At 42.3% G+C, this 20,301-nt stretch overlaps 1 protein-coding gene across 1 annotated transcript; it reads left to right on the forward strand.

Annotated features, from left to right (window-relative positions):
• On the forward strand, window positions 1-19,933 carry shmt2 (serine hydroxymethyltransferase 2 (mitochondrial)). The gene is made up of 12 exons (XM_079297001.1): window positions 1-91; window positions 4,687-4,878; window positions 7,967-8,046; window positions 9,366-9,566; window positions 9,771-9,852; window positions 13,037-13,159; window positions 14,808-14,947; window positions 15,095-15,257; window positions 15,703-15,802; window positions 16,947-17,102; window positions 17,828-17,935; window positions 18,188-19,933. The coding sequence occupies exons 1-12, from the start codon at window positions 59-61 to the stop codon at window positions 18,313-18,315; spliced, it is 1,506 nt and encodes a 501-aa protein (XP_079153127.1). The 5' UTR covers window positions 1-58; the 3' UTR covers window positions 18,316-19,933.
• Window positions 19,934-20,301: the final 368 nt, after the last annotated feature.

Consider the following 20,301-nt stretch of genomic DNA (forward strand, 5'->3'; position numbering starts at 1 on the left):
CGTTGTACAACAACTTCTTCGGAGCCTGTCCGTCCTCTGCATCTGCCCTACTGGAAACATGCTGTCCTTCGCTCTGAGACGGGTCACGCGGGTACGTGTAATATACAGTACTGGTTATGAGTCACTGCTTCTATTACGGTGTGCTTGAGTTTGGTAGTTAAGTTACCTTAGCTGTCGTTTGTGTACGGTTGACCCGTGAGCTAGCTTAACGTCAATACGGTTACTACAGGTGTGAGGGGCTTAACTGTCCACCTGTGCTTTAACAAGTCACCAAATGTAAGAATAACTCCGTCAGTTACACGTTAGCTGTCTTTGCTGCCCTGTTCGTGTGACACATTTGACATGTCGGTCGCTTGTTAGCAGATAAGCTAGCAGGCTAGCTCTCAGTTTTATGTGACTGCAGTTGTGTCCACGTAATGATGCAATAGCCACTGCAGTTTCATAATGTGGGACAAGAAACAGCAGCGATCAACACGCGTCTCTGTATCACCAACAAATCCCAATGTAACAAGCTCTTTTGAGTTATTTAGTGACGGTAACTTAAATAAGTTATATTATGGTCAATCAGAATTATACAAGCTGCTTTTTGTTGTTGTTAATTCAAGTGAAAAGCCTCAGTCCTGGTAACTCTATGCAAATAATGCAAGGTTGGGTATTCAGAAAGGCCCCCTAATAACGTTCAAAGTGCAAAATGAAGTGTACTGCAGGAGTACCGAGAAAATATTAACTTTCTACTTTGAGGTAATTATGTAACAAATAAGGCTGTGTTTTTGTCAAAGCAATGTTTCAGCAGATTGTTACATTACTTTAGGGTAGCTACAAGGATGGTGTAAACTTAGTTTTCCTAATTGATATTATCTTAATATATATGGTGAATCAAAGGTCCACTTACCTCAAACTAATCATGAAACTCGAGTAAAGTATTTTAAATACCTTTTCAGAAAAGCGCGTTACAATTCAAAGGCACCACAATCCCCTGTCACCCTTTCTAAACCCAATCCATCAAAATTACAACCTCGAAGTATTTATTGCAGGTTTGTAAATAGTATCTTGTACTTCAATGAAAATCTTTGACATTGTGTTAATAATTTAACAGATGTGCTTAAGTACACATCACAGATTACAATGTGGAGTGGGTTCAATTACCCTGGTTAATTATTAGCATTTATTGTTATTATTAGTATATATTTTTTAACTCTTTTTCCCTGTTAGGGTAATTGTAGCCCCCTTGATTAAAACTTTTTTTTTATTGACAAATGAGTTGCCCAGTGATCTCATTTCAAAGAAATCCAGTTTTATAATTTGACAGATTTTTTAAAATGAAATAAGTTGCTTGGTGAGTTGAGGCATCAGGGTGATGGAGGTGTTGGGGGAAAAAAAACAAGTTGGTTGAGGGCTATTAATACCCTCATTTTGAACTTTATGAAGTGACCCATTTTGGAGATGGTGCAAATTTCATGTAGTTTCTCAGGAACAACTAGGCTAAGCCACGTCTGTGCCAAAGTTGTGTGGCATGTAGTCAGACCTAGTTTTATAAGTCACTGTCGGTGTGTTTGAAGTTTCCCATAAAACTGACTGCTTCGTATGCATGCTTTCATGCTTTTCCTATTGGTGGTAATTGGTTAAGTGTGCATCTTAATCAAATTTTAAAAGGACTCACAAGACCCATGTTTCTTCTTCTGGTTAAGGAGTGCAGTGTCCTCACATGATCTGTGTACGTGTGAGGAAGAGAGAGAGACAGATTTCAGGCCATGGCCTGTTTTTCAGTGTGGCTTTGTGGCACAAGGCAGTAAAACTGCCTTGCGAGTATTTTGCCAATAAATCCCCCTGGAGCCTACACACTGTTCCTCTTAAGTGCATCTATTTTTGATTTAACAAACTGCACTTAACAGGGACAATGAGAGGGTTGTGGGCACAGGCTCTCTCTGACAATGCCAACAGTACAGTCCACAGCACACATCTAGAATCCTTGAGGCACCAGGAAGCCCAGAGTAGAGCTCTTTCACCATCATCGCCACAAAAAGCATACACGTATTGTTCCACCGCCTACACCTCCTGAAGATCGGCTTTGTTGCAAGTATCGCTTATGTCTCCGATTGTCTCCTTGACAACCCTTTGACCCGAATACAGCGGAGTCTCCCTGAACTCGTCCTCCGTCCCTTCACGCCTCTGCACCCCATCCAGATTTCTCAGTCTGGTGTTATCTAAACTGAATCGCAGGGCAATTTGTAACGGACAGCCCTGCTATTAGCCAGTGACAGGGAAAGAGGCGACTACGTGTCAGACTGACTGCTGCCGCTGACTGTTGACACTTCTTCTCTCTAACCTTACATATCTTCTTTTTTTATTTCTTCAGTGTCTCCTCTCTACTCCTCTCTGTTTTGCTTCTGATACCTGGCTGATTGTTGTTTGGCGCAGCCTCTGATGGACAGCAGTCATCTGTAAAATTGACCCACATCAGGAGCTGCTTCAGGAAATGGGCAAAATATTACAGAACTAGGATTAATGAAATAGTTTTCTTTCTTCTCCGCCATTTGTCTTTGGCCACAGATGTTTGACAATGAAGGCAAACTGCCAACAATTGCCGGATCATTGTCACTCATATGCAGTGCATCTGTGACTCTGCCATTATCTGGTGCTCGGCGCCCCGGTTGATGTGGCCTATCCCGCCCCGTTTTCTCACAGCAAAGTTTTCATCAAGTTCACCTTCAAACGACGGCATCATCTGTCGCCTAAAAATAGTCCCGCTGTGACATATTCGGCGCTTGTATCTTGGCTCTCACTTTTCTTGAATCAGTTTATCTCGTGTTCATTAATTAATCTTCCGGTTCTTAATGATCAGGGCTGGGAGACGAGGCGGGACCGCGGCGAGGCAGACGACAGGGACTGACCCGCGTGTTTGTTTAAGCTCAGTGCTGTCCCGTCCGGACGCCACGGAAGTGATGGCGATGACAAGGCGAACTAATAAAAACGCTGCATGAGTGCTGCTTGGCTGAGCGTGCTTAGCAGCTTTGAATGACAGGAGGAGGGTGGGGAAAGGAAAGCAGGGATGAAGGTGGAGGGGAGGATGAGGAGGAGGGAGAGTCACCCTTGTCTGTTTTGCAGTCTTCAGTAGCGCTGTAACCATGGCAGTGTTAGGGTTGTGTTGTGTTTCTCCCTGCCGCTGCTTTCCCGAGCCTCGGTGTGTCCCGGCAGAAGTGCAGACAGCGAAGGACAGTTCCCGTCAAGATTTAATGACCCGTGTGATTTCTCAGCGAGAAACTTGTCCTCAGAGGCAGCCCGACCTGTCTCCCCAGGCCTTCATCTCTTCCAGAATCCAGGGGGGGGGGGGGGGGGGGGGGGCTTCTCCCTTTTCCACCACCGCCACTGGTGACAGAAGGCCGGAGTAGAAACTGTTAGAAATTGGCCATTAATGTGCAAGTTGCCTCCCCTGGTGTGTCACCGCTGCTCCCTCTGCCACCCCGGGGAGCAGATGAAGAGGCGGAGTAGAGAGGATTGGGCCTAACAGCGATGGAGTAGATAAACTATCTGCAAGCTGCTCCTGAGGATAAAGTGTCCTTATTAACTGTTTTTTTTTTTTACAAAGAATGTTGAACTGAGGTTGGTCAGAAAGCTTGCATTTTAATTAATTTTTTCATCTTGGTGTCCTCATCCAGTGCTGAGCATTGGGTTAATTGCTTTTTAATGGCGAAATTAAAGGGAGGTTGTCCCTCACACCTGTACAGATGATAACTATACGTTAGCAGTGGTGGGATTGATCTCAACACAGTCATCATATTGTTGATTAAATGACGGGAGTGAGCCACTTTGTTGTAAATGCTATCGACCTGTCAAAGAGGGGGTTTCTTCTCTATTGCTGTGTCTCCTCCCACACAGTCACAGCGCCTCTCCGTTGAAGTGCACACAAAGTACAGCTAGAATACAGTGCAATCTTTTGGTGCCGTCAAAGTTTGTACATCACCTAAGAAAAGTGTCTGCTGTATGCAATACCAAGCCAGAAATCTAGTGTTCGAATAATCCACCACAGGGTTAAAGCCAGTTTAGGATTCGTGTTTAACGTTTCAAAAAGAGACAGTGAAAACTGTATGGACTCTGCACACTCTTGTGATCGGGCATTGCAGCAGCAGCAGCAGAACTCGCCAGTCCCAGTCCAGATTAGATAAGCGGGAAGTGCTGAATCTGTTCTCTATATGCCTCCTTTGGCACACTGGGGCTGTAAAAGTCAGTCCCCCAGTTTGTGGAAGTGCTGATAGAGGCATAATTGAACAACCACGCTGATTATTGATATCATGCAAACACGCCACTTTCTAATTATACCGGGCTACATATCGGAGTGTCGGAACAGAGGAGGGGACTTCAAATATCTCCTTATGTATATACGACAAATCAGGTTGTTACTTCAAATAAGTAAAACGATCAAATGTATTCTGTAGAAACATATTTCTCTGTTGTAACGTCTTAGTCTCTACGTAGTGGTTGGTCTTTACGGGTGGAGCCTCCGCTGGTTTAGTCTTCATAGATAATAAAGACCTTTTTAAAGATGACAACACACCATCAGTACTCATGAGACCCACGTTAGTGGTCCAGGATTAGAAAATGTGTTGACAATAACTGTCCTATCAGTATACAACTATTACTACTTTCAGTTGATCCTTTCCTCTCCCTCTCGCTCTCACCTGTTCACAGCCACTGTGCCAGCGAGCGCCGGTTCGTCTCGGTGTGCGTGGCCAGCAGTCCCACGCCGCCTCCCGTGCGGTGGAAGAAGATCGTCCATGGACGGGCCAGGAAAGCCTGGCCGAGGACGACCCCGAAATCTGGGATCTGATGCTGAAGGAGAAGGACCGGCAGTGCCGCGGATTGGAGCTCATTGCATCTGAGGTAAGACATCTTGCTCGACGCTTTTCACTGTTCATGTAGGAAAGGATGGTAGAGACATTTCTTTCAACCTCTTGATTAGTCTGTCAAGAACATTATTTGCCCAATGCCTTAAAAATGCCGGCATGGAGTTGACATCCGAGAAAATATTTTTTCTTTCAGTCAGCCTTAAGTCCAATATAAAGACTGATCCTATACCATTTGGTTCCGATTGATTTTACTCATTAAAGAAAGACAGTCAATGTAAACACTTACTCAATGCAGCACCTCCACCGTATGTTGGCAATGGAGATGGCTGAGAAACACCTCATCATGTCTGATTTTATGTTTTGGCAAAATGGTTGGATAAATGAATCCTCTTGCTAGCCTCATGGATATCTATTTTTTACCCAGATCACTGCTGGCAGCGTTGATAGGAAAGCCCTTATCAGTGCTTCATCAGCGCTCATTCTGGAGATAAATACCGTGCGCACAGCACATCCAGTACAAATTGATATGGGTAACGCATTTGAAATTCATACACCGCAAGTGTATTCATTCTTTATTCATCTTGCTGTTGTATGCTTCAATATTTTACAGCAGTATATTTGCTGTTTGTTCAAAGTTTAAGGGGCTTGCTAGGGTCGTGAAACTGCGACCTTCTGGCTCAGACATACAAATGATCAAACGGATATCAGGAACTCTGCCAAGAATAAATTCATAGTATTCAAATGTAGCTTCCTAAGTAGTGCAAACGCTCACAGGATGCAGTACTCTTTGTAAGCCAGAATCGTCAGTTGTTGCCGAAACATGTGGGTTACTCTTTGTTTCCATTCCAAGGTTGGATGGTGTGAAATGGAAAATGTTACTCTTCAAAAGAGCAGAAGAGGTTTTATCTTGTATTGTTCTGGCTCTCTCCTCCTGTTTCTTCTTCGCCACAGTAGTTTTTCAGTGGAGTGTAGCGGCCCCCTCGCTACACAAAGCCTGACCGCTCTAGTGTGAGATAAAGCTGATATCTTCATCCTACCTCCTCCCCACCTCACTCTGCCAGGCACATCACAGTAACGGCTCAGGGGAGGCATTCCTTGAATGAAAAGACTACCATACATGTCCCCACACACACACACTTAAAGGCGCTGAGAAGCACATGCGTTTCCTTTTGTAATATATGCAGAGTTGTCTGCATGACAGACGGACGCAGCAGAGAGCTTTTACTGGAGCTGTTATCTCCCTTGATCTCCTCTTGACTTCTAGGTGAAACATATACACACACACACACACACCTCAACGAGGGCGACAGTGTGGAGACTAGAGTGTACTATTTGTTCTTGTATCAGACTTTATAACTGGCCGGTGTGGTAATATACAGTAAGAGTGTTGTGTCAGCGGGCCGTACCAGAAGGGGTTCACATGGTCAGTTACTGTACAGAGTCAGGATTGTGAAGTATGTGCAACAGGTGGTCACTCCAAACGTATTTGTGTTGGTCCGTATCATATAAATATTGAAACATGTTTTTTATAGCATATTTGATTGTGTTTTTTCACATAACATAGTTGCGTACAGTAGGCTTACTATAAAATAACTGCTTTCCCTTAATTTGTTTTGCATAATGTGCTATACTATACACATTTGTATCATAACCCAGTGGAGTGGAGAGAAGTTGTTGGAGCTATTTATTTGATATTGTAGTTTGTTATGTCATTCATAAGTAGTGTTGTTTAATTATTGTAGATGTTTCATATATTAAGATTCTTTTTCTCTTTAATAGTAATTTGTTTAGTGATATAATTTTTTTGGTAATTACTGTGGGCACCTGTTGCTATTTAAACGAGTAGAAAGATAGGACCAGCATGCACCGGGGTGGGCGTATAGTTTTTACCAGCTACACAGCAGCATTGCACTGCACAGGACAGGAGAGACAGCACGACAGGAGTTTTGCTAGTTAGTTTGTTTGCTTGTTTTATTTGCTTTATTTAATAAATACACAAAAATGGAATCCTGCTTGGACATTTCACTCTCTTCTGGCTGCGTAAGGATACCGACCACGGTGCATCAGTGGCGTTTGATTATTATTTGTTTAAGTTTGAGCCGAGAAATGGCCACTACAGAAGTGATGTTTGGATTTGTTGGGGTAGCAATATTTGGAAACAAGTTGGATGACGTTTCTGCATCTCCAGCATCCACAAAATACCTTTTTAAATACCAAAATAACTTCCAACCAACAGTAACAATTCACTCCTCAAAAGATAAATCCTCAGCAGAAGACATTCAAAGAACGGTATCATCGTAACAGTTAGCTGCAGCTAGATGACTTTCATCACAACTCAATCTTCCATTTATTGACTTGATTAATCATTTGGTCTTTGAAACTGTGACAAATTCCTTTTGCCCAAGTTGACGTCTTCAAATTGCTTGTTTTTCTAACTAACAGTCATAACCCCCCAAAAATACACGTTTATTATTACATTAGTCAAAGAGGAACTTAGAAATCCTTACATTTTAAAAGCTAGAACAAACGAATATTTGGTCTTTTTTACTTTATTTATGACGTAACAAAAAAGTGTATTACAACATTAATCAAAATTGGTCTAGCTCTAATGTCATTTTGCTGAAATCAGGCGAGTGAAATGTGTCAGCGAGTCCAATACAAGTTACTGATATTTCATATTAATCAGAAATACTTAACTTGTCTTTTCATCTTCCAGCACACAGACAAGATATAAAGAGAACTTTTTGGGTCTGATTATACCCCTTTTGCAGCAAACAAACCATACCTACAAAAATTAGTTTTTCTGCAAAATGATTAAAAAAGGCCACAGCAATGTATCTCAGCATGTGCAGAGAAGTTTATTGCATTGTCTTGTATCCTCCAGCAGCGTGGCGATACGCATTGTGAAGTGCAGAGTGTTAGTCTATGGAAGTCCAGAGGTTCAATACTGTAATGATTGCCTTTAGCTGGAGGGGGATTTCTCACTATCACTTAACAGACTTTAATTTGCCGTCCTTGTCCCTTCTGTCCACTCGAGCCATTGATCTGAGTGTGTGTGTGTTTGCTTGTGTGTGTGTGTTTGCTTGTGTGTGTGTGTTTGCTTGCGTGTATTCTCGCCACAGAATTTCTGCAGTCGAGCAGCTCTGGAAGCTCAGGGCTCCTGTCTGAACAACAAATACTCTGAAGGCTATCCAGGGAAAAGGTGAGTGTGTTTATTGAGCCACACCCCGGCTTATTAACGCGGTTGATATTCCCTGCTTCAGGATATTTGTTGCATTCATGCACACATAAACACGCATACACTGGTTTATACTGTGTTCTCTAGCTTGCCCTGTAATAGTACATGCCAACCACACGGCAAATAATCCACAGCCTCTGCTTTGCCAAACAATATTCCTGAGGGCATACATTGGAAGAATTCAGTTGTTGCACGGTTTCTATTTTCAGTTTTCCTATTTTCTCGTACTTCCCTCACATAATTCACATTCATCAGCTGCAAACAGAGAGCTGACCTGTTTTGAAATGCTTCTCATTTGATGCCTTTGATTCCTGCAATATAAGCCGACCATAAATCTCCCTCCCACTGAATGTGTTTTTGATTTTTAATGTTCCCCCCCCGCATCCTACTCATCTGCTGTTTGCACTAAAATGCAATGAAACAAAAGGATGATCTCACTGAATGAGTGGTTTGTAAAGTAGACATCTGTTGCTCCTTCATCTGAATGAGCGTTATCACCTAAGATGTCCCCAATTTGCTGTGGTAGTTTTGGGTTGACGTTGGTCTAGATTACTCTGAGTCAGCAGCCCCAAATCACCGGTCCGCGGACCCACACTGGGTCACAAAGCATTTGCTACTGGTCTGTGAGGAAAACGGCTAAATAAATAAAAGAACGGAATAATAAATATATAACATCATAGGCTATCTGTGCGATAATTGCATTGAACTTGGCACGGTCGTTCTGCTTTCCTCTGCTCCGTCATTCCCACAACTCACAATGCTGTCATTAGGGTCATAATCACCCGCCACACGTCACAAAGTGGATCAGACTCAGGAATATCTGCTCTGAGCTTCCTTGTGACTTTCAACTACCGGTAGTTTAGCTGTCCAACCTCAACTTTACTGTTTTTGTTCACTTGCACCACAAGCTCTTTTTCAGGCAGATGTTTCCAGTGAAATGGCTCTAGAAAGCCGATGTGCACTACTTGTTAGTACCTGTACGGTGGGTTACATTAGCATCGAATTGGCGTAAAATCACAACTCCAAAAAATGAATGATATTGCACTGAAACTGCTGAATGTGTAAATAAGCAACTATTTGCAAAAAATATAGCCATATCAAGTTAAAAGGTGGTGAGAGATCATAGTTTATAACTTCTTTTTTTTACTGCTGCCCAAAAACCCCCACTTATAATAATAGAATTCATATTCTAGTTTAATCCAGCAGGTTATTTGCATGAGTGATGCAGCTCTTATTAAATGGCCCGAGGGTCTCTCTCTCTTTGTCCCCATCTATTCCCTCAGATACTACGGTGGAGCAGAAGTGGTCGATCAAATTGAGCTGCTGTGTCAGAAACGAGCCTTGGAGTCCTTCGACCTGGACCCAGCTCTGTGGGGGGTCAACGTCCAGCCGTACTCCGGTTCCCCCGCTAACTTTGCCGTCTACACGGCCGTGCTCAAGCCCCATGACCGCATCATGGGCCTGGACCTGCCTGACGGAGGACAGTGAGTAGTCACCACAGCTTTCCTTTTATTCTTGACCTGCACCCGCTCACTTATAATCTCTCATTTCTCATTATTTTCTGAGCTGCCCTAGTTTCTTTGTTGGTCAAAACTCGTGCACCATTTGCACCTAAAACAAAAATCAAGTTGGTTTCAAGGTAATGTAACTTTGTGTTTCTGTTTACATGTTCCTCTCTCTCACCCCAGTCTGACCCATGGCTACATGTCTGACGTGAAGAGGATCTCTGCAACCTCAATCTATTTTGAGTCCATGCCTTACAAGCTAAATGTAAGTAGAGAGCCCTTTTGCTGATGTCACCTGACATGTTGTGAAGGGAATGGGACAACACCAAAAAAGTGTTATAAAAGCTCTGAGGCAGAAACAGGTTCAATATTATTTCAATGTAAACCTCTTTCAGTGTCCGATGAGACATTTATTAATTCCAATAGTTCCATTTTTTTTAATGTCAAGATAAATGTAGGCACGGTTTTCAGAGTCAGTTGACTGACTTATGAAACGACCACCACATGAACCGGTACCGTCGGTCACAACTGCGTTTCAGATGTGTAAAACTCGCCAGTGCAAAGCATTGCTTGTTCTGCTGCAGTACTATGTACAATCGTTCAGTTGTATTGTTGATCATCTCCGTTACTTTGTAAGTGTCTTCCCCTGATTTTACAGTCGGCAAGAAATTGTGCTGGACAAACAAATACTGTGTGTGAACATGTCGTGAAGTATGTTGTGTATAAGGTGTTTTGCGCTGACTCTGCAATTCACTGTAATGGTGACTGTGAGAAAACGGTTACACTGGGTACCTTGTTTTAGAATGTTACTAATGTGTTGGCAACAGTGGCGGCTGGTGGAAAATGTTCTAGGTAGGGCCATCCTATAAATTTCAGCAAACATCCCAGTATGATTTAATGCAAAAACATTATCAAACCCGCGTTATTACTTGGCAGTTAAATATTTAACATGTATTCCAACACAAAAAAAGGAGTAAATAACACTTATATAATATAATATAACATGTTCATTTATTGAGATGCCCCTATGGACCTTGTTATAGGAGGTAAAGATCAGGAGAAGTAAACATGAAGTGTAATTATGAATACTGATGTTAAATTAAGCTATGATGAGTTTTCACTGTTAATTTAACATCTCTATTACATGTTGATGCCTCCATGACCAAGTTAAGCAGATGAGACTGAGGACAACTATGTAGAAGAAAAGATGTTCACTTTGTCTAATATGTAGCTTGACAGAGTTCTCCATGTGTGTCCGTCCTGTTCTCATGTTTCCTTACCTCCTCATCCCTCACTCCCGTAACTGTCCGTGCTGAATCTGTCCCCGTTGTTTTAAAAAGCGAAATAAATGATTAGCATGACGTCATCCAGCTAGCCAAACCTGTCTGGTGTTCAGCTAGTAGTGAAGCTCCGCATGTACTGCTTCCCTTTCCCGCGAGTCTGCTGTCTGATTGTGAGGTCAGGCTGATCTGATATCAGCTCTTTGGCTGCAGAATCTCCGCCAAAGTTCTCCTCTCAAACGGGTCTTGGAGGAGGAGTGCTCGCGCTGGCGCGGGCGCCTGTAGAGACTTCTCCTGACGAGAACGCGCAGCGAGGGGGGCTGATCGTTCTGGCCCACAGCTGAATCTATTTGAGGCCGCTGATTGGCTAAATTGTCTGTCACTCATATCTTGAATCAGCAATTTGCTAAACTGCTTCATAGCCCCGTCTCTTTTGGGCCAAAACGATTAGGCCCCCCAAGCTGCGCGTTCTCAGAGTGTCATGCACACAGGCTGAGTGCACGAGCAGAGAGCACACAGGCTGAGTGCACGAGCAGAGAGCACATAGGCAGAGAGCACGAGCAGGAAAAGCATATATTTTGCGCAGATATCATATTTTACACACATTACTGGGTACATTCCATAGTTCAAAAACACAAATATTGACAATTTGTATAATTTATGATTATTATAATTTTTTTATTTTTTATTTTTAGTGTGGCTCATGGTGGGGCCATGCCCCATGGCCCTCTGTTGACCAGCCGCCACTAGTTGGCAATATAGTTTATCTGAAGCTATCAAATGTAAAAACTTGGAGAAACAACACATTGGTCATTCTTTTTTAACTACTTCTGTTGGAATCATTGACTAAAGAAGAAGAAATTACAAATCTACAATGAGCACAGATATCTAAATTTATGTTAAATATTTTAGGCTCTCTTCGAGAGAAAAATAGAAAATTGATTTAATAAATAAACCAAAAAGAGAAAATGTAGTAGAAAAGCTTCCTTTTTTGGGGGAAATCCTGTTTGCTTTCGTGACCCCACAGGGACGACACAAGGCAGTGTGGGTAGGGCTTTAGTGTCCAAACTTCAGCCCAACAAGCACTTCCTGGCAAAAGAGGGGCGTCAACGCAGGTGTTTTGGTGGATATATGGCCTCTCCACTCACAATGCAACCGTTCACTCCTCTTGGTTTACTACATGTTCAACATTCAAAGTGCTCTTTTCCACCAGCATTGAAATCTGTACACAACCAGGGTCCCGTAGATATGGGCGCATCGGTGCACAGTATTTTGTTCCTGGGGTCATAGTTGTGTGTTGGTAGCGGCTGATGGATGGCTGTGAGAGTCTGCGTGTCCAGATCTGCTGATGTATGGGCAGGCAGGACCCCTCTGCGAGAGAGATAATGGGAAATCGACAGGCTGGCCAGCACCGCTGGCTCTGTCTTCACAATGAGCAGCTTGATGGAGTGAGGGGGCATCCATAGGTGTGCTCTGGAGATGGGAGATTATCAGGTTGTCTAAATAAAGCGTTCCCACCTTCTTTTCTCTTCTCTCTTTCTTGTCCGTGTCTCCCTTATTCTCCATCCTTTTTGTCTCCCACTTCGTTTTTCTGCTTCGTCCTGCCGTCTTTCTCTCCCCTGTACCGTCTTTCCTCTCTGACGCTTGGAGGAGGAGTAGACGTGTGAAACCGGAGGTTCGGGCTCAGACTCCATTTCATGTGACTCAGATTTTCATCCCCCGGATAATGGATTGTCTAACATATCTCAAATTTCTTATTCGAATGAAAGGAGCAGATAAAGTCTCCAAACCAACCTCTGATCTGTTCAGCCTCATCACACCAGTTGAGTAGATCTCTGAAAGGCTGAATTTGGAGAAGTAGGGGTGCATTATTGCAATTGCTCAATCTTCTTTGTTGATATGATGGGTTGAAATGTCTCCCTTCCATAAATTCCTTCCCCCTTTAAGGTAGCCAAAGTACTTCAAATGCAGCTGCTTCAAATGAGCTTCAAATGGAAAAAAAAACTCTTTCGAGTTGATATGTTTGCTCTTCATCTGACAACTTTTTCTCATCCTCTTTTGTCCTTTTTTTTATTTTTTTCCTCCTGACCCTTACTCTCCCTTTAATATTCTCATATTCATCCTCCACTTCTCTGCCTCTTTTTTGTCTCCCTCTTCGTTTCTCCGCAGACTACAACAGGACTCATAGACTACGACCAGATGGAAATGACGGCCAAGCTGTTCAGGCCCAAGCTCATCATCGCTGGCACCAGCGCCTATGCCCGCCTCATTGACTACGCCCGCATCAAGAAGGTGCACGGAGAACTCTCTCTGTTTACCAAACGCACCCAGCTTTTGTGTGTGTGTGTGTGTGTGTGTGTGTGTGTGTGTGTGTGTGTGTGTGTTGCTCTACCTCATCCTCTCCTGCTACCCGTTTTCTCATTCTGCAATATGAAGGTCTGACCAGCTTATTACTCGTATCTAAAACTCAGTCAACCTTTTCCTCTGAACTGTCACTCACACCTGCTCCTCTCGCTGATCCTACCTCGGCAGGATCAGCCCCCCACCATATCTTCACTAATTCCTTTCCCACAGTAGAGACCTGTCTGCTCTAAATACTGAGCAGTCGCTTACCAACTTCAACACATCGACGCAACCCCAATTGTAGTGTCTCTCACGACACAGATGCTTTTCTCCTGCCTACTCATCCAAACTGAGCGTGTATACTCGCACTGACTCGCGTGTGCAAGGCAGCAACTTTTAACTGCCCACTTCACTGCCCTCTTTGGCAGTGCACAAGAGGCCCCTTTATCTGTTTTGTTATACCCGCCCGCTGATTCACTTCATTCACTCCGTGACTGCTTCCTTTTGTTGCTGCAGAGCCCCACTTTAGCTAGTACCGTCAGATGGAGTGTCCCACCATTACGGAGCTGTGTTTTTATTAAGCACCATAACTACTTTACCACTTGGCCTGAAGTAGGGGCCATATTTTTCCCCTGGCGTGTCTCTGCGGAACTATTTACTGTTTTATGGCAGAATCTGCCAGGCCGGGCTCCTCTCCAGATTTTCAGAGTGTTGTTACCTAGATTTGAGCAGCCTTTTTTTTTTATTTATTTTTTTTATAAATTTGTTTCACTATCGGCATTCATCAGCTACTGCACATCACCCTCTTGTGTTCTTTACCCCCTCCAGTAACCCTGCCTCGTAATCCAATAAACATGTGCTGATCCAGTTTAGATATCAGTGGAAAGGAAGATTGTCACGATAATGAATATTAATTGGAACACTGAAAAGATTGTTTACCGCTCTGATCATTCGCCAGCGAGTCATTTGCATGTTAGCAAGCTATTTGTTGGTTTTGCCTTTTTCAATAAATGCTGGCAAGAGACTGCAAGGATTTATTGAATTATGCTGTAATATTTCTGGCCTCTGAAGACTGCCGAAGAGTGTAATCACAGCAGCTCCTGTTTGAAATGTCTGGCCTTTGAGAAGACAGGTGCTGCTTACAGATGTAGAGTTATCATCAAATCTTAACGGTGGGGGTAAAATGCAAATGTTTTCGTGCCAAGAGGTTTTATCTCACATTTAAATATAATATGCAGCAAGTTTAGGTATATAGTTTAGTTTTATAATAACTAATGGTTTCTGGTAGCACCCTATACATCAATGACCAAATATATATTTATGCATATATATATATGCATAAATATATATATTTGGTATAAATATTTGTCAGTTAACATTTTTGTTCTGTGTTCCAGATTTTAAATTAAGCAGGGACTGAAGCTCACGTGCTGACTTACAGCTGAGTGGAGGTTTGAGTGTGTTTACGTCTAGATTGGGGGTTTAGGGTATTGTACCGAAAAAGTTCAAGTGTAAATATAATTTGTGTGAAAATGTCCTGTTTGATGGTATACATGTGAATCCTAATGTTGTGTTTGTTCCCTCTCTTCACCCTCAGCTGAGTACTGACATTAAGGCCTACCTGCTGGCTGATATGGCTCACATCAGTGGCCTGGTGGCCGCCAAAGCCGTCCCCTCTCCCTTTGACCACGCTGACCTGGTCACCTCCACCACACACAAGTCCCTCCGAGGAGTCCGGTAAGAACAAGAGGCGCCGCTGCATCATTTTAGTTAGTTATTGTTTATTAATTGCGCTTATAGTAATTTTGTGATGTTTTGATTCCCTTGTTGGGTTGTAGACAATGGTGAAAATGCTTTGTCAGTTAATTAGTCCGTTCTGTTCAGGGCTGGCATCATCTTCTATCGTAAGGGCGTTCGCTCAGTGGACAAGAAGGGGAAGGAGGTCATGTACGATCTTGAGGACAGGGTCAACTTCTCTGTGTTCCCCTCCCTGCAGGGCGGACCTCATAATCACGCCATCGCTGGTGTGGCTGTGGCACTCAGACAGGTCAGCACAACACACTAACGCCCAATTCCAACTTTATTTTTGTATTGATATAACACTGAATTACCTTGGGCTGGTATTTCCTAATAAGAAATTGATGACTGGTTGATCCAGTTTTAACAGTGAAACAAAATGTTACCATTGAATTGCGTTGGTTCTACTTGACAAAGGGACTTGTTCCATGAGCTACAGTGGGCATCGGTTACTTCTCTTCCTCAACTGTGAACTGGATCCTAATGTTGTGTGAGGCAGCGATTGAAATTGAACCAATTAAAGAGGACGGAAAAGCAAATGTCTCTCACTTATAACATGTGTTTTTATAATAGAAAGTTGTTTTCTTCATAGCTGATTAATAATTCCTCAGCCCCAACTGAAAACAAGCAAACTCTAACTGTAGTTCTTCTGTCTTGCGCAACCCTTTTGTTATTTTGTGTGTTTGTGTATCCAGACACAGTCTCCCATGTTCAAGCAGTACATCTCCCAGGTACTGAGGAACGCCAAGTCTATGGCCGGCGCTCTCCTCAGCAAAGGCTACACCCTGGTATCAGGTAATCTCACTTGTATTAAAACATTGTTTTTAGTAGTTCAAAGGGAAGGCACTGGCTCAGCAAACAGCAGAAAGAAACACCGAAAAAACACACAACCCAGTCAATAAAGAGAAATGTCCTGTCACAAAATACAAATTACATGACGGGGGAAAAAGGCATTTGAATTCATGAAGTGCAAAGAGGCGAATGCCAGTGTAGCTGTCCTGTCAGTCAAGGAAATAAAACCAGATGAAAGTGGTCACTTTCCGGTTGTGAGCGAATGCTTGAATCTTCTACTGCATTTAATCCGCCGGCCTCAGCTCTTTTTTGATGTATAGCCTTCAATTGATACCCTAAAAAATACAGGCTTGTCCTGTGCTTACACTGCATTGTGTGCATGCGCCTTTTTTCAATCTCTTTGTAGATGTATGTGTAAAAAGAGTGTTAGGGGTCACACTCAACAGGAAACTTGTAAAAAGGAGTGTGTACTAACTCAAGTAAGTTGGTTGTATTGATAGCTGAGGGAAAATGTATTACATTTATCTACAATATACACTCAGTTTTCAGTTCATTAGATGCAGCTTACTTAAATCAATGCAGTCTAATACAACAATCCTGCAATACATCCGACCTTACCTAAGAGGTGGTGATGTAACTGCAATCATTTCAGAGGATGTAGTTTGTGTGTGATGTAGCCAACGCTCCTTCATATAAAGAGACAAAACTATAGAAACACCTCTCTATAATGCAATACAGATCAGCAGCACCCTGACCTTTAGCCTCAGAAGTGTTGTATGAGACTAGATTACTCTTAGCTGTACTATACTATGCTACAATGTATAGTGTACCTATGAAGTAAAACATATCTATATACTGTAGACATCTAACATAAATACAGTGCTCAGATGAAAATATAGCCGATGCACAAGAACTTGTGAAGCATTGGCGGCCCTGACAACACATTACTCAACAATAATTTGGCTTCATCGTTAACCGCATTCCGTTTCATATCCTACAGCTAACAAATCTAGTTGCATTACCTCATCCACGTTAAACTAGTGATGAGGTGGTCCGATCAAAGGCTCAAAAGGGAAATTTGTGTCTTCAAAGCTTTGGACTTTCTCCTACTTCAAAAGTGTTTTACTACGAATGCTGACTATTTCAGACGGGACCGACAACCACCTGGTCCTGGTTGATCTGCGGCCTAAGGGCATTGACGGGGCTCGGGCCGAGAGGGTGCTGGAGCTTGCGTCAATCACCACCAATAAGAACACCTGCCCCGGGGACAAGAGCGCCCTGACTCCTGGTGGCCTCAGGCTAGGTGAGGAGCAGCTTCACATTACACTGCGTTTAGCTTGACTCAGACAGGATCTTGTCATACTTATCATTAAGGATTACTTCAGAGACCACATACAGAAAATGGTGCTCATTTGTGTTTTCAAAAAGTTTCCAACCTCAGAATACCTGTAAGTTATGTCAAGATAATCGGTCTTGATATGATCGTCAACTCTAATTTACTTTTCACAAAGCATCTTCTTTACTTAATTTCAATTTCACTCACTTTAAAAAAAAAAAAAAAAAAGTTCTGTAGTTCTGCATATGGAAATGAGTCGGCCACCAATTAAGCCACAAGCACTGAGCAGATCATGATTAATTAAGTATGTTTGGGTTTTTAATCATCTTCCAGGAAGTTCAAGAGCTCCACATCTACACTGCCACATTTTTAGCATCGTCTTAAGGCGAGAAACTGCACTTATTACCTCCTCAGCGGTTTATTCGATTGAGATTTGATCTGCACCGTAACGACCCATCGGCCATCGGCATCATTGTTGGTTTGACCCATCTGGAGTCTGTCGATTTATTACTGATATTTCAAGAAGCTCTCGGGCTCTGTTTGTTTTTTTCCAAAGACCATATGGTTCCTAAATAGAATATAACGCAGGAAAATGTATTAGAAACCGTTAAACCTGTAGAAGCAAGAGGAAGTGATTACCAGTCCTGACTTTGTACTTCAAGCTGCACATGTTGTGTTCTTCTCCAACCCAGGTGCTCCGGCCCTGACATCCAGACAGTTCAAAGAAGCTGACTTTGTGCAAGTTGTCGAGCTCATGGATGAAGGCTTCAAGATCGCCTTGGACGTCAAGAAAAAGACCGGTAAGCGTAGTGTGAGAGGGGAGACCGATAACATGTAGCCTGGTATTTGACAACAACATGGGCCTCAGATTTTTTGCCTTTTTATTTTTAAAACTATGTCGTTATTAGAGAGGCAACAAAAGTACAATGTTCTGTGTGTTATATTAAATAGTTTGATACAAAAACATTAGCTGGAGCAAAAAGCCCAATGGTGATAAAATAAAGGAAGCTGAATGGCCATGAGGGAAAGCTGAGCCTTTTCTTTCTCTTTAGGAAAGCTCCAGGAATTCAAGAACTTCCTTCTTCAGGACCCAGAGACCGTGGCTCGCATCGCCAACCTGCGCCATCGCGTTGAAGCTTTTGCCAGGCCCTTTCCCATGCCAGGCTTCCACGACCATTAAACCAAACACTATAGAGTCTGTGGGGCCATAACAGCCAGGTGGCGTAAAGCTGGCTGAGCAAAAGTGTGCGAGGAGATGGGGGAATGTCACGATAGTGAATTGTGGTTTCTGCCTGTGAAACAGGTTGACTCCCTTTTGTTTCCAATCAGATCTGGGGATGCTACCGTTTCTTTTTGATACTTCTTGTCATCCATCATGTAATCGTTCATGTAAAAACTTGGCCTTCAGTTTGGCGTAAAGAAACAGTCAAATGTAAGGGATTTTGTAGAGCCGAAGAACCTCTTTTCTAATATATGCGTAAAGATCTATCGCCGTTCTTCTTGAATGTGGATGTGTGGGAAGAAAAAAAACATGTCGTGTCAAACAACAACCAACAGCTCTTGGTGTCACAGAGTGTGTGACTTGATTGGTGTATAATTAGTTTTTTATAATGAGATACACAGAGGTCTTAATGCTGTAAAGAGTCTTAATTAATGTGACTAATGTTTTAATTACATTCACAAGGAGATGTGTGCATGATGGCTTTCCTTTCTGCTTATTAAACCAGGTACACAAGGAGATCGTATGAGGTGATGGGATGTTCTGCCATACAGTGTTGCCGTACAGGCTTTTAGATCTATGTGGGCAGTTTTTGAAGATCAGAAATGAACCCAAAATGTTGTTAAACATTATTCATGAAAGTTGGACCTTTTAACTAGGTAGAGATGTGTGCATCTTGTCTCTAAAGTTAGATTACACAGGAGGTGGACTAAATCCTTTAAACATTTTTTAATATACTGAGCAACTAAAGCAATACTGGAAACTGTGTTCACGTATGTTTACCGTTTTCTTTTTTTTAACCAAATCAAATATACGCTTAGTTTCTTTTGACGCTGTTGCTACTGCGATGTCTCTTTTTCTTCTTCCATCATATCAGTGATGTCAGATTTGAATTGCTAAATAATTTGCTATGATAGATGAATAACCAAATGGAATAACAGAAATGTCATGCTGGATTATTTTATACTTTTAAGTGCGTTTACAAAGTATCTAAACTTTTCTTATTTTAAAAATAATTAACTGTGTAACTGTCATCATTTCACATTTATCTTGAGGTTTCCAATGCCAGCTGGTTTGTTGTACTAGAAGAAAGACTATTCATCGGGCAGTTTGCCTGCTCTTACACAATGGTGTTCAATAATGGAAATTGTGAAGCAGCTTTATTTGGGGAAAACAAATGTGTGTGTGTGTGGCTCACAGAAAGGAAGTGTTGTCATTATCACTGCATCAGTGAGGAAGCAACAGTTCCATTTGAGAAGCGTTCGTAGAGCACAATCGAGAAAAGAGCGTTAGACATGGTGTCGGTATTTTCTTACTTTGCACAAAACAGCTTCTAAAGTGAACCATATCAATTATCCACATCGCATGTTTTTGACAGACTAAACATTGCCAAGCTATGCCAAAAGTATTTTTACTACAATGTTCATGAATCTGTTTATCATCTCGGATATGTTGCCAGCCTTTTTACTGTACGTCAACTCAGTTTGAACAAACTTTCTTTTACAGAGCATTTTATTAACATTTAATTGGTATTAGCTGAGTCCAAATAAAATCCAATAATACATACATAGTTTGTGTTTTGTCATTGATATCAATACACATCACTAATTACACATTTTGTCACCAAAAAACCCATCTAGTGTGGAGGAAGATGTCCTTTAGTCAAAATGCAATGATGTTTCTGTAGCAGCCAGAGTTGTGGTATTATTGCAATGGCAAAGCTGTTGAGAAAAAAATAGCAGTTTCGGCATCTGTCTTCAAACCTTTACTGTATAAACTGGTCTGGAACCAAGATGCTGCTCGCTTACTGGTGTGTTTGGGGTCGTTGTCTTGTTGAAACACCCATTTCACTGGCATCTCCTCTTCGGTATTTTGATGTATTCAAAGTGATCCATGATTCCTGGTGCGATAAATAGGCCCAACACCATAGTGTGAGAAACATCCCCA

The sequence above is a fragment of the Melanostigma gelatinosum genome (genome assembly GCF_949748355.1).
Source record: "Melanostigma gelatinosum genome assembly, chromosome: 3".
Taxonomy (NCBI): Eukaryota; Metazoa; Chordata; class Actinopteri; order Perciformes; family Zoarcidae; genus Melanostigma; species Melanostigma gelatinosum.